Below are 13,769 nucleotides of genomic sequence, written 5' to 3' on the forward strand. Positions count from 1 at the left end.
AAGCATAGTGCGGTTTCTCAGCAGACAGACTTAAGTTCGATCCAACAAAACTTAAACAGAAAGCTTGTCTGAAACATTAAACTTTATAGACAATTCTAGGATTTACTATGTTTTTCTATTATTTTGTTAACAAGCGGGTAAAGGGAGATTTGAGTGATTTATCCACCATTTTTCAGTGTTGGTGATTTCAGCAGCAGTATAAAAAGCTTGTGAAGTCAGTTGACCAACATGACTCAGATTGACCTGTCTTTTTGTCAGTTGTCTTTTTTTTTTGGCAAATATTTAACTTCGGTCATTCATATTTCAGCTGTTTATTAATATGACAGAACATTTTCGATATATGTGTGGGATTTTAAAATTTGCTGTTATCGGATTATCTAAACTAAAGACGTATCTCAACCCACTCAGTGTCGGTTCTTAGATTTGAAAAGGGAAATCCATAAATCATAAATATGACAAAGAAATGTAGTCTATGTACTGTTATATGAACTTTAATTTGCTGTTTGAAAGCAACAGCTGTAATGTGCGTAAGATCATTAAATCTAAGATACACATTAAAATGTTATGTTAAATAAATAGGTTTGTATATTAAATAAAGATTATGTAAAAATAAGCACAATAGCTTTAGAGTTAAAAAAAATTCAACTTTAGACTTAGAATTTCTTAGAAATCAGTCAACTAATACATGTGACGGAGATGAACAATACATAAATATTTTCTGGTAAATTACATTCTATACAGGCAGTTAACAGGCTGCTCTATGTAGGTCAGGACCCCCGTCGACTCCGGAGCTGTCTGTTGATCTCGTTGAAAACCACATCTGTCCTCGGTTCCTCGTCAGCTGTAATTATTCTGTCTTCAAGTGGATTTCCTGCAATGTACCACAACATTATTTCTAATATGTTGGTAAATAAATAATAATTATTAAACCTGTCCACAATTATTGGCAACTATGGTAAAGATAGACAGAAGGCAATACTTCATCTCTTATCCAGCAACTTATTTCTTCAAAGTTGAAGTACAAGCAGAATCCTATTCATGCATATTCAACATGTGAGGATCATGTTGAAATCACTTTGCTGCCACTTGAAGCTTGGAGCTATGCTTAAATTAAGCCTATTTTTACTAGTATGCATACCATACTGGACCCACTGGGCATGTCTGGTACCTTTCTCCAGAGGTCATTAGGTGAAACCAAGACATGCTCAGGGACTATCCATAGGACAATGATTCAAAACAATAAACATGATTTTATGTGCAATTTGAGATGTTTCCCGACAGAATGACCTCAGATTAGTAGTTATTTAATTCTGTGTGAGATTATTCAGCAATAATATTTATTTTCAGGTATTTTACACATCCTTAGAAGGGATGCCAATGCATGTGGTGTGTTGGGTCAGTCAAAACTTATTACAGAAGGCATAACATTGTTAAAGTAGAAATTCTTTCTTACCAATGCCGTTCATCTGGCCTGATGGCGTACTGGGCAGAAAAGTAGACCTAGATGGCCGACTGCTTTGTGAGGATGTAAAGGAGGTCAGTGGAGACTTCTTTGTGGTTTTCTGTGTTGTAGTGCGACTCCAATCTAAAAGAATTAGGGAAAAAAAAGAAAATGACATATACAAGAAAATTAAAAAAAAAAGGTTTTATTTTTTATCTTTAAAAAATGCATTGAAAACTAGCTTGCGAGTCTTGGATACAGGTGCACATTTTCATCCAGACTCACCTGAGTTTTCTGGGAGTCTCATGTTGCCGCAGCATAGGTAGGTCCTCCACTGCCTTCTGACGGTTTCTTTCACCGCACAGTGGAACACAAATATGAAGAATCCTACAAAATGTACGAAAAATCTTTGGGGATCAGCAAAGTTTAACTTTCTCTTTAGGATACAGGAAAGATGTAGGGTTCAACAACTCACCTTGCAGAGAATTAAAGATGGCAAAGAGGTACATAAATGCCAGATTAACAGGACCCCACGCAAAAAAGGCAAATCCCCACGTGAGACCTAGGAGGAGGGTGATCCCGATCATGCTGCGTGCGTCCTGCACTGCGCTGCGGTGCTTGTTGTTATGAGGATTCTGTTTTTTTATCCGGTGCAACTGGACTAAGACCACAACAAACATGATTATGTTGAAGATGAAAATCACACCGAAATAGGCCACGACTGCCACATAGAAGGCGATGTCGTTTCTTATCCAGCAGCTGCAAGACAACAAGGAGGAAGAGTGAATAAGCTATTTATTATTATTGATTTCATATGCAAGTTTAATCAGGGATAAAAAGGGTCTAAACCTTAATATATTAGAGAAGTATTGCAAAGAGGATAGGACACAATTCTTCCTTAATGTAGCTTTGGGCCTTATTTGTGTATCATCAACTGAGATTTAAAATCTGATGATGATAATGTAATTTAGGACTCCTGAGATTAAATTTGACTAATTTTAAAACTTGTTAAAGACCAGAAAATTTCCTTTCATTATGCCCTGACACATAAAAGCTAAACTTGAAAACGGCATGCTTTATTTTCCAGTGATTGTAGTTGTGAGTAAACCCACTTTCAGCTTACTGAACTTACAAGTCATCACTCGTGCCATCTGAAAACTTTCCATAGGACATGAGGCCGTAGTTGTTTTTGTCAATCGCGATCACAATGATGACCACTATCATTGGGACTCCCCAGCCCACCAGCGAGAACTTCAGCATGTAGTGGGATATGTTGTCATTGAAGACTTTCACAAGTGCGTAGTACATGTGGACGCCCTCGAGCCCCATCCAGGTGAAGGAAACCAGTAGGAAGTAGTGAAGGAACCAGGCCGTGGAAATGCAGAGGCCCACGGCTGTGGGATAAAGCGCCAGCCAGGCGTCCACCAGGAACACCAGGTTGAGCAGCAGAAGAGCCAGGCAAAGCTGGATCAGAATTTTGGATGGGATGTCTTTACGCAGCTTTCTGTTGGGGTGAAATGATTTAGACATCAATCACTGATACATCAGTTAAAAGTTGTTTTACATGCTAAAATTCTTTTACCTTTCCACATTTTCTTCAAATCCAACCACTATCATCACTGAAATTTACTGAGATTTGACGTAAAACTACTATTGGATTTGCTCTCACAAATAAAAATCTGAAAACTTATGCATTGGCATTTAGCCACTTTCAACCCTAAACTAAGAACCCTGTGACATACATTTACAAGCCCTTGTAGTGGGTTAAACGAAGGAAACAATGTATCAACTCACCCAAATGCCAAGTAAGTGAGGAGAGTTACGGACAGGAAGATGGCAGAAAGTCCACAACCTATATATGTGATGAAGGTGAGGATGGTGGCCTGAACACGACTGGTAACAGTCTCTCTGGAGATGTCCTTAAGGTAAAAGAAATCGAATCGAAGACATTAGAATGACATTCATGTCTGCTATTGTCATTAGACACACAGAGGTGTGAAATCTGCAACAGGTAATTGTGCTTACCAGTAAAATAGCAAAGCTGGTTAAATGGTTGCAGCCACAAACTGTCTCATTGTCGTTGGTTTCTTTGACAAAGCAGCCATCTGAGTTCCAGCCACCTAAACCTTCTGCAGGAACCACAACAGTTTCAAAAATGCAGCCAGATCTCAGTTTTTAAGCGTGTGTGTTTATATTTTTTAACTTACTGTTAAATGTAAAGTCCCAGAAAACACACACTGCCACAAAATTAGCCTGAAAGTTTGGAAAAAGAAGCAAGGTTTCAGTTTCCAAATAAGCATTGTTTAGCTTAAGTCTGAGAAAAAGTACTCAGCAGCTTTTTATTCTAATAGCCACCTGAACTCTTTTCAAATTTTGTTGTTAATGAGGCTGGGGAAAAATATTGAGCATTTCCTGTTAGAATTAGACTTACTGGAACAGGTTCTGTGTTTCTCAGGCGAATTACAACACTTTCCTTTAATCCTTCGATTGACAGATTGGCCACGCTTGCTCCCAAGATCCCACTGTTAAGTTTCCGTTGTTCTAATGAGACATCCTGTGTTTTCATGCAGAGACGCATCAAATCGTTAGTTTGTGGGAAAAATTCTACTGCACATTTTTTTCTATTATTTGCCATCAATTTATTTTTTATTTTATTTGATATCAATGACACAGGATGACTGTACAGACCTTAAAGACTGAGCTCTTCTGGTAGAAATTGAACTGAAGCCTGGAGACCAGCTTTTGTTCCTCAGCAGTTAGATTTTGAGTGAGGGAGGGAGGAAGAGTAATGGAGCCCTGAGGGATGGAGGAGTCCTTTAAAGCGCTCCTTTTCAACCTTGGATTCCCCCGAACCTGCAGCACATAGTGGAACATACCGGGTGGAAAATAGATCTTTCTCAAGAATGTACAATAGTACTATAATTTTACCAACAGAACCTAAAAAGTGTAAATGTGTGAAAAGTCTTACAGAAGAGAATATAATTCAGTGCTTGGCAAAAGTGTGCTAGACCTGAGTTATTATTTATGTTTTTTTTCTCAAACTTTCAAGCCCTGAGGAAAAAATATGCCTTTACTTGAGTGACCATAGTCTTACCTGAACATTATTTGGATCTAAGATGGAAAAAACAGTCTCCTGGAAGTTGGCGCCATCTACTGGTTTCACAGAGACAGCCAAAGAAGGGTACATCAGGTTCTCAGCGGTGGCTCCAATCACCAGCTTTAACCCCACCGTGTCAACAATCCCAATAATCCTGATGGAACAAAGGAACTGGTTAGTGTCAAGCAGAATGACTAATCTATTTAACTACTAACAATATTTAACCACAAAAAATTGCAAAAAACAGTTTACAAATTAAAAAGTCATGTTCAGCATACAATTAAAACTTATTTATGTACACTACTAGTAAATCAGCCTAAATGTTCCTGTTTTAGGTCAGTTCAGATTATTATCCTGTGTGTGGTGAATATCCACTTCTGACTTTGAAGAAATGAATAAAAATTCTCAAAAATATTTATTGTATATTATTCTGACATTTAGCAAATAATAATAATAATAATAATAATAATATAGCAGTATGTCAAATTTCAACATTAAAACAAAGTGGAGTTCATTTGCATCTGAACCTTTCATATGTCCTTGTTTTTCTTCAATATGATCAAAACTTAGAATTAGAAATTTTTCTAAATGTCAAAGTGTTGGGAAAAGTTGAATAAGTGAGAGCAACCTGTCAGAGGAGCTCGACAGCTTGTCAGGTGAAGCATCCAACAGATTGCTGACAATGTTGACGGAGATGTCTCCCAGTTCCTTGCTGACAGTCGGGCCTGACAGAAGCTTCTCTAGCTGTGACACCAGCTGATCTATCTGCGCTGCGGTCAGTTTTGACACGTCTTGAGCCAGTGCAAGGAGGTCTTTGGCTTGGCTTTCAGCTGCAGTGAACAAAATAGAAAAGAGGTTATGTTCTGAAAAAAGATCACTGTTATCTTCCCAGAAACCAAAGGAGCAAACACAGAAAAACATAGCTCCGCTGAAGTGCACAGTAGAGCTATGTTAATTAGTTATTAGCTGAAAGCCTATTTTCTGAGCAATCTAGATGTTGCAAAAACCAAATACTTCTAATCATTTTATACATTACACCATCACCTACAGTGCAATACGGTGGTGGCACCCTTATGCAGTGGGATTTTTTTTTCATTTTTTATTAGCAAGATCTTTTGACATTTATCAGAAATGAAAATAAATTTTGAAAAGGACCAAAAGCACAAAACAACAACCACTCTGAAGTTGTTCATGTGGAAGTTTACATATTTAGACTGGTCGAGTCAAAGCCTAAATGCAAGTTAAAATAAAAGTTAATACTACAACATGAGCTGGAAAAAATTATGTGGCAACAAACCTGTTCCATTTCCTGTTGAACTCACTAAGGTGGTCACAGAAACAAATCCACTTGTTGTGCTTCTAGTTGTGTTTGATGACGGTTTTCCTCCAGCAGCAGTTGTGGACACTGATGGGGCCCATGTTGTGTTCTGTTGTGTTTTTGGGGTTGTTGTTGGAGTCAATGTGTTGTTTGGTTGTAATGTTGAACTCACTGTTGTCACATTCGTAATGACTGTCACATTTGGGCCAATTGTAGAGTTTATAGGAATTGTGGCATTTAGGCTAGTTACGTTTGGGCTAGCTGTTGTATTTAGGCTAAATGTCTCATTTGGGCTAGCTGTCGTATTTAGGCTAAATGTCTCATTTGGGCTAGCTGTCGTATTTAGGCTAAATGTCTCATTTGGGCTAACTGTCGTATTTAGGCTAAATGTCTCATTTGGGCTAGCTGTCGTATTTAGGCTAAATGTCTCATTTGGGCTAGCTGTCGTATTTAGGCTAAATGTCTCATTTGGGCTAGCTGTTGTATTTAGGCTAGTCACATTTGGGCTAGCTGTCGTATTTAGGCTAAATGTCTCATTTGGGCTAGCTGTTGTATTTAGGCTAGTCACATTTGGGCTAGCTGTCGTATTTAGGCTAAATGTCTCATTTGGGCTAGCTGTTGTATTTAGGCTAAATGTCTCATTTGGGCTAGCTGTTGTATTTAGGCTAGTCACATTTGGGCTAGCTGTCGTATTTAGGCTAAATGTCTCATTTGGGCTAGCTGTTGTATTTAGGCTAAATGTCTCATTTGGGCTAGCTGTTGTATTTAGGCTAGTCACATTTGGGCTAGCTGTCGTATTAAGGCTAAATGTCTCATTTGGGCTAGCTGTTGTATTTAGGCTAGTCACATTTGGGCTAGCTGTTGTATTTAGGCTAGTCATGTTGGGACTAATTGTCACATTTGGGCTAGTTGTGGTAGGTACAACACATTGTTCTTTCAAATGTACAACAATATTTTCTCCAGTTTGGCTGCAATGAAAAAGAAGTAAAACACTGTATTATTTGAAAGCATTTCAGTTTCCATGGGATATGTTTCAGAAACAACCATGCAAAGATAACAGTAATACTGAGTTGGTAATTTTGTAAAACTTTACTTATAGCCTAAAGTGAGATCATACGAACCATGTGAGGTTAGATCCCTTTATTTCGAGACAAAAGTCATGTGGGCTTTTCTCACTATCATTATAACTGAACTGGAAGTTGAGTGAGTTGGCATTAATTTCTGCGCTTCCACAAATTGCTGCAACACAAAGCAAACGCTACATTAAATACACAGCGTTCTTGTTACTTTAAACCTGAATCAAATTTTAGTGAATAGATTGAGATACTTACCTGCTCGTCTCACTTGCCCGTCATACTGGATCTTTTCTTCAAGTAGAAAAACATTTAAAACAGCTTCTGCTACTGAACAAATGGAGACTTCCCGTGCAAAACCTAATATCACTCTGCAACTCAGCCTTCAATAAAAAGAAAAGAATAGAATAGTTTTTAAAAGGTTTCCAACATATGAGCATACAGGTGACTCTAAGAAAATTAGTATGTCAATGAAAAGCTAAGTTACTTCAGTAATTCAACTCATTTGTACAAATGTTGACTTTTTGTTGAATATTTTCGCGTACTGTGCAGTATATGCACCAATTCTTTGCTGAAGCCCTCTTTTACACAGATTACTGCAATAAATTAGAATATATGTTCAGATGAGGTTCATTTGTGAGATAAGTGTCAGCTGGAAAAACAAAACAAACTTCAGGCAGGTATTAAACATAACTTGTATAATACCCACACTTTTGTATTGAATTTTTTTTTTTTTTTTTTGTGATGTAATATTCTAATCCTAAATATAATCTTTTTTCAAAAATAAAGGCTTGAAAATATCAGTCTGTGTGTAATTAATCTATATTTTATTTTGTGTAGGGGCCTTCACCTCATCTGCTTTGCTGAGACCTAAATTTAGAAGTTAGGTGATTTACAGGCCAATCAACACATTTATACAAGTGTCATCAAATCAACTACATTTTGCAGTGTGGGCAGGTGACTATTCCTGCTATAAAATGAAGGTACATCAAATGGACTTACTTTGTCATTTCACAGTCCACACTGGCACTCTGAAATTGTACAATGGCGATATTAATAAACATGCAAAAAACGTAAATTACACATGTGATCTCTTAATTTTGCATTGTTGGATACTTTTAAATATTTATTATTTTGTGATGCTTGTTTATTGTTATATTTTCGTTTCTTAAAATTATACCTGATAGATTTAGCTCAATCTAACACTTTAATGATGCTTATGAAATTTAGTCAGGAGAAATTCAGAACTTGACTTGTTGTGGTAGTATTATTGAACTTTAGCTTCTTCTTACCCTGTACTCAGATGCAACCGTGGCCAATAATTGACATGTAACACTGCAACAAAACATTAAAAACATAATTTCAGTTGTCAGTTAGCATGACTGTTTTTCCTGTTTTTGATTTTTATTATTATAAATAAACAAATAGATAATTTTATCTTTGCGAACTGAAAATAAAATTTACAGAAAAAGTATTGCTACAAATCAAAAAGCAAAACATACTTTGTAGTGATGGAGCAGTTAGGTGGTTGTGCCAGGATTGAAATCTGTAAATGTAGGTAAATATTATCATTTTATACAACAAGAGTGTGTAGCAAGAGTAATTAATAAACAAGGTGTAAAAAAGGAGGTTACCAGAGATGAAAGAGATGAAGAGTTCATTGTTGGATCTTGTAGTGAAATGGAAAACGTGTAGTACGCATCTGAAAACAAAAACACAAATTACATCGTAAATTTTGTATTGATTTTGATAACGATGAGAGGCATTAATTTGACTGATGAAATACTAACCAGATCTGATGCAGTAGGAAGAGCAGTTACAACTGTTCTCTAAAAAGGGAAGAAGAAAAAATACATAAAAATTTAAAATACTATATACATTTTAAATATATTTTAAATAAATACCTCACCTGTCACACAGTCTGTTAGGTTTATTGGTGGAATGACATATGCAGGCCCAGACTCCACACTGATAAAAGACAAACATCATATTTTGTTAAATTTGTGCATTTAACTTTATACTCTTATACCGACTCTTTGCATATTTTAGAAATAAAAATATTCCCCAACTGCAAAACACAGAACATTTTGGCTTTTTAATAACATTTCTTTTATTCAATGAGCTGATACTGCTGTCAAATATTTAAACATTGAAAAGAAATATTTTAGGTTCAGGACATCTGTAAAGATTATTAATCTGTTCATGTCAAATGCAGGAAAACATCAGTAGGTTAATTTAGATTCAGCACTGAAAACAACACGGGGTATTCAAAGAGGTTAATGTAATTTGTACATATAAAAGTAAAAGTCTTTCTTTGTGCACTGAAACATATTTTCTTTCCACATCAGTATAGAAAAGGCAGTTACTGGTATCAATATCAAGCACACACATTTGTGCTTGATATTCCAGAAAAATCTAAATGGTCTTTTTTTTAAAAGAGATTTTCTGAATTATCAAGCCCAGTGAAATCTTTGAAGTATGTGTGTCGCTTTTGATGAATTTCCACTTAATAATGCAAGAGTATCGTGATCAGTTGAGTGGAACTGTTCTTTGTCAGGACTGCACACATTGCTGTTGTAAACATGCTTAGCAAATACCAAACCCTTACCATGAGGCACCCAGCGGACCAGAATAAATGCAGCTGTTTGGCTCCTCTAAGTTACCATCGCACTTGTTTTGAAGCCGATCTGTTCAGAAAGATCAAGATTTTGTTACAAATGAGAAGCTTCTGAGGTTGGTAAAAAGTCCAATTTATTACTCACTCTGTTCATCTATCCTGTTTCCCACCACATGGATGTCAGAGGAACTTTTGCTGGCTGCACAGAGTGTTTGGAGGATACCGCATGATGGTATTTTGTGACTCAGCGCAAGCATGATGGTGCACTTGGTCTGACTGGAACATATCAGTTTTATCAAAAACGAGAATAGAGATATGCATGTGTCAAATATGAGAGCTGTGTTATTTCACTCACTTTATTTCAGTTTTTATAGAGCAGGACACTTCCATTCCCTGTTAAAACACAAACCAAACTGTTATTCAATACTTCTACTCACCATGAAACCTATTGCTGCATGTAATTATTAACTTACTTGAAAAACCAAAGCTGTGTCATTGCTAAAAAAAGAAAAAAAAAATCAACATTGTAACAAAAGAGATGTAAGAAGAATGAAAAAAAGTGCTGCCTAATTCAGCTGACAGTTATTTTGGATAACCTGTCATTTTGAAATACAGTCATTTATTTTTACAATTCGGTACAAATAAAACATATACAATTCTATGAATGTAAGAATGTTTAGAAAAGAATAGATTATTTTACCCATTCGCTTGAGTTAATTTTTCATACCTGCTTATCGTCAAACTGTCGCTGTTCTGGGGGACGGAACGCTTCCTCCTTGAACCTCCTGAAGGCGGGGCTTGAGGATTCGATGACTGCGATGACACAGTCATGTATGGCAATAAAGTTGACATGCTGGTGATCAAAGATGGCAAAATGGGACTTGGTGTAGTTGTGGGTGGTCTGTTGCTTCGTGATGCTGTAATTGTTGTAACTGTGATTAGAGTGTTGCTTCTTAGTGCTGTAGTTGATGGAGTTGTCAAACCGTTGCTTCTTAGACCTGTAGCTGTTGGAGTTGGCGGATCGTTGCTTGTTAGTGCTGTAGTTGATGGACTTGGCAAACCGTTGCTTCTTAGACCTGTAGTTGTTGGAGTTGGCGGACCGTTGCTTGTTAGTGCTGTGGTTGATGGAGTTGGCGGACCGTTGCTTGTTAGTGCTGTAGCTGTTGGAGTTGTTGGATCGTTGCTTGTTAGTGCTGTAGCTGTTGGAGTTGGCGGATCGTTGCTTGTTAGTGCTGTAGCTGTTGGAGTTGGCGGATCGTTGCTTGTTAGTGCTGTAGTTGATGGACTTGGCAAACCGTTGCTTCTTAGACCTGTAGTTGTTGGAGTTGGCGGACCGTTGCTTGTTAGTGCTGTGGTTGATGGAGTTGGCGGACCGTTGCTTGTTAGTGCTGTAGCTGTTGGAGTTGTTGGATCGTTGCTTGTTAGTGCTGTAGCTGTTGGAGTTGGCGGATCGTTGCTTGTTAGTGCTGTAGCTGTTGGAGTTGGCGGATTGTTGCTTGCTAGTGCTGTAGTTGTTGGAGTTGGCAGACCGTTGCTTGTTAGTGCTGTAGATGTTGGAGTTGTCAGATCGTTGCTTGTTAGTGCTGTGGTTGATGGAGTTGGCGGACCGTTGCTTGTTAGTGCTGTAGCTGTTGGAGTTGTTGGATCGTTGCTTGTTAGTGCTGTAGCTGTTGGAGTTGGCGGATCGTTGCTTGTTAGTGCTGTAGCTGTTGGAGTTGGCGGATTGTTGCTTGTTAGTGCTGTAGATGTTGGAGTTGTCAGATCGTTGCTTGTTAGTGCTGTAGCTGTTGGAGTTGGCGGATCGTTGCTTGTTAGTGCTGTAGTTGTTGGAGTTGTCGGACCGTTGCTTGTTAGTGCTGTAGTTGTTGGAGTTGTCGGACCGTTGCTTGTTAGTGCTGTAGCTGTTGGAGTTGTTGGATCGTTGCTTGTTAGTACTGTAGCTGTTGGAGTTGGCGGATTGTTGCTTGTTAGTGCTGTAGCTGTTGGAGTTGTCGGATTGTTGCTTGTTAGTGCTGTAGTTGTTGGAGTTGTTGGACCGTTGCTTGTTAGTGCTGTAGCTGTTGGAGTTGTCGGACCGTTGCTTGTTAGTGCTGTAGTTGTTGGAGTTGTCGGACCGTTGCTTGTTAGTGCTGTAGCTGTTGGAGTTGTTGGATCGTTGCTTGTTAGTACTGTAGCTGTTGGAGTTGGCGGATTGTTGCTTGTTAGTGCTGTAGCTGTTGGAGTTGTCGGATTGTTGCTTGTTAGTGCTGTAGTTGTTGGAGTTGTTGGACCGTTGCTTGTTAGTGCTGTAGCTGTTGGAGTTGGCAGACCGTTGCTTGTTAGTGCTGTAGCTGTTGGAGTTGTCAGACCATTGCTTGTTAGTGCTGTAGCTGTTGGAGTTGGCGGATCGTTGCTTGTTAGTGCTGTAGTTGTTGGAGTTGGCGGATCGTTGCTTGTTAGTGCTGTAGCTGTTGGAGTTGTTGGAATGTTGCTTTGTGACACTGTAGTTGTAACTGTGGTTGGAGTGTTGCTTTTTAGGTCTGTAGTTGTTGCAGTAGTAGCTGTAATGTTACTTTGTGATGTAGTAGTTGATGAAGCAGCAGTTGTCATGTTGCTTTGTGTTTCAGTAGGTGACACAGCAGTAGTTGTCATGTTGCTTTGTGTTGCAGTAGGTGACGCAGCAGTAGTTGTCATGTTGCTTTGTGTTGCAGTAGTTGATGCAGCAGTAGTTGTCATGTTGCTATTTGTTGCAGTAGTTGACGCAGCAATAGTTGTCATGTTACTTTGTGTTGCAGTAGTTGATGCAGCAGTAATTGTCATGTTGCTTTGTGTTGCAGTAGTTGATGCAGCAGTAGTTGTCATGTTGCTTTGTGTTGCAGTAGTTGATGCAGCAGTAGTTGTCATGTTGCTTTGTGTTGCATTAGGTGACACAGCAGTAGTTGTCATGTTGCTATTTGTTGCAGTAGTTGATGCAGCAGTAGTTGTCATGTTGCTATTTGTTGCAGTAGTTGACGCAGCAGTAGTTGTCATGTTACTTTGTGTTGCAGTAGTTGATGCAGCAGTAGTTGTCATGTTGCTTTGTGTTGCAGTAGTTGATGCAGCAGTAGTTGTCATGTTGCTTTGTGTTGCAGTAGTTGATGCAGCAGTAGTTGTCATGTTGCTTTGTGTTTCAGTAGGTGACACAGCAGTAGTTGTCATGTTGCTTTGTGTTGCAGTAGTTGATGCAGCAGTAGTTGTCATGTTGCTTGGTGTTGCTGTAGTTGACACAGCCGTAGTTGTCATGTTGCTTTGTGTTTCAGTAGTGGATGCAGCAGTAGTTGTCATGTTGCTTTGTGTTGCATTAGGTGATGCAGCAGTAGTTGTCATGTTGCTTGGTGTTGCAGTAGTTGACGCAGAAGTAGTTGTCATGTTGCTTGGTGTTGCAGTAGTTGACACAGCAGTAGTTGTCATGTTGCTTGGTGCTGCAGTAGTTGATGCAGCAGTAGTTGTCATGTTGCTTTGTGTTGCAGTAGTTGATGCAGCAGTAGTTGTCATGTTGCTATTTGTTGCAGTAGTTGACGCAGCAGTAGTTGTCATGTTACTTTGTGTTGCAGTAGTTGATGCAGCAGTAGTTGTCATGTTGCTTTGTGTTTCAGTAGGTGACACAGCAGTAGTTGTCATGTTGCTTGGTGTTGCAGTAGTTGACACAGCAGTAGTTGCCATGTTGCTTGGTGCTGCAGTAGTTGATGCAGCAGTAGTTGTCATGTTGCTTTGTGTTTCAGTAGGTGACACAGCAGTAGTTGTCATGTTGCTTGGTGTTGCAGTAGTTGACACAGCAGTAGTTGTCATGTTGCTTGGTGTTGCAGTAGTTGACACAGCCGTAGTTGTCATGTTGCTTTGTGTTTCAGTAGTGGATGCAGCAGTAGTTGTCATGTTGCTATTTGTTGCTGTAGTTGATGCAGCAGTAGTTGTCATGTTGCTTTGTGTTGCATTAGGTGATGCAGCAGTAGTTGTCATGTTGCTTGGTGTTGCAGTAGTTGACGCAGCAGTAGTTGTCATGTTGCTTGGTGCTGCAGTAGTTGATGCAGCAGTAGTTGTCATGTTGCTTTGTGTTGCAGTAGTTGATGCAGCAGTAGTTGTCATGTTGCTTTGTGTTTCAGTAGTGGATGCAGCAGTAGTTGTCATGTTGCTATTTGTTGCTGAAGTTGATGCAGCAGTAGTTGTCATGTTGCTTTGTGTTGCAGTAGTTGACACAGCAGTAGTTG

General features: G+C 38.7%; 1 protein-coding gene across 5 annotated transcripts; it reads right to left on the bottom strand.

The window, feature by feature from the left end:
* Positions 1-469: 469 nt before the first annotated feature.
* LOC116728401 (flocculation protein FLO11-like) lies at positions 470-12,402 on the bottom strand. Of its 5 annotated transcripts, none has more exons than XM_032576492.1 (27): positions 10,274-12,402; positions 10,020-10,044; positions 9,902-9,939; positions 9,692-9,822; positions 9,538-9,616; positions 8,839-8,897; positions 8,720-8,758; positions 8,564-8,631; positions 8,432-8,475; positions 8,222-8,264; positions 7,932-7,960; positions 7,188-7,312; positions 6,978-7,095; positions 6,358-6,824; positions 5,836-6,324; positions 5,167-5,368; positions 4,536-4,692; positions 4,130-4,294; positions 3,873-3,995; positions 3,649-3,694; positions 3,467-3,570; positions 3,236-3,360; positions 2,574-2,945; positions 1,917-2,200; positions 1,727-1,828; positions 1,454-1,585; positions 470-871 (listed from the first exon to the last, which is right to left on the bottom strand). In XM_032576492.1, exons 1-27 carry the CDS (start codon positions 12,385-12,387, stop codon positions 768-770), a joined length of 5,784 nt encoding a protein of 1,927 aa, XP_032432383.1. In that variant the 5' UTR covers positions 12,388-12,402; the 3' UTR covers positions 470-767. The 5 variants fall into 5 exon arrangements, with proteins under 5 accessions (XP_032432383.1, XP_032432386.1, XP_032432385.1 ...); XM_032576495.1 differs by having other exon boundaries at positions 5,836-6,824; positions 10,274-10,817; positions 10,857-12,401; XM_032576494.1 differs by having other exon boundaries at positions 5,836-6,824; positions 10,274-10,583; positions 10,623-12,401.
* Positions 12,403-13,769: the final 1,367 nt, after the last annotated feature.

The sequence above is a fragment of the Xiphophorus hellerii genome, chromosome 11 (genome assembly GCF_003331165.1).
Source record: "Xiphophorus hellerii strain 12219 chromosome 11, Xiphophorus_hellerii-4.1, whole genome shotgun sequence".
NCBI lineage: Eukaryota > Metazoa > Chordata > Actinopteri > Cyprinodontiformes > Poeciliidae > Xiphophorus > Xiphophorus hellerii.

Coding starts and splice junctions, on each gene's coding strand:
- LOC116728401 (XM_032576491.1), bottom strand. CDS start 12,387: ATGACAACTACTGCTGCATCAACTACTGCAACACAAAGCAACATGACA. Junction 3,996..4,129: donor AGAAGAGCTCAGTCTTTAAG/GTCTGTACAGTC, acceptor ATGAAAACACAG/GATGTCTCATTAGAACAACG. Junction 872..1,453: donor AGGCCAGATGAACGGCATTG/GTAAGAAAGAAT, acceptor GGTACATTGCAG/GAAATCCACTTGAAGACAGA.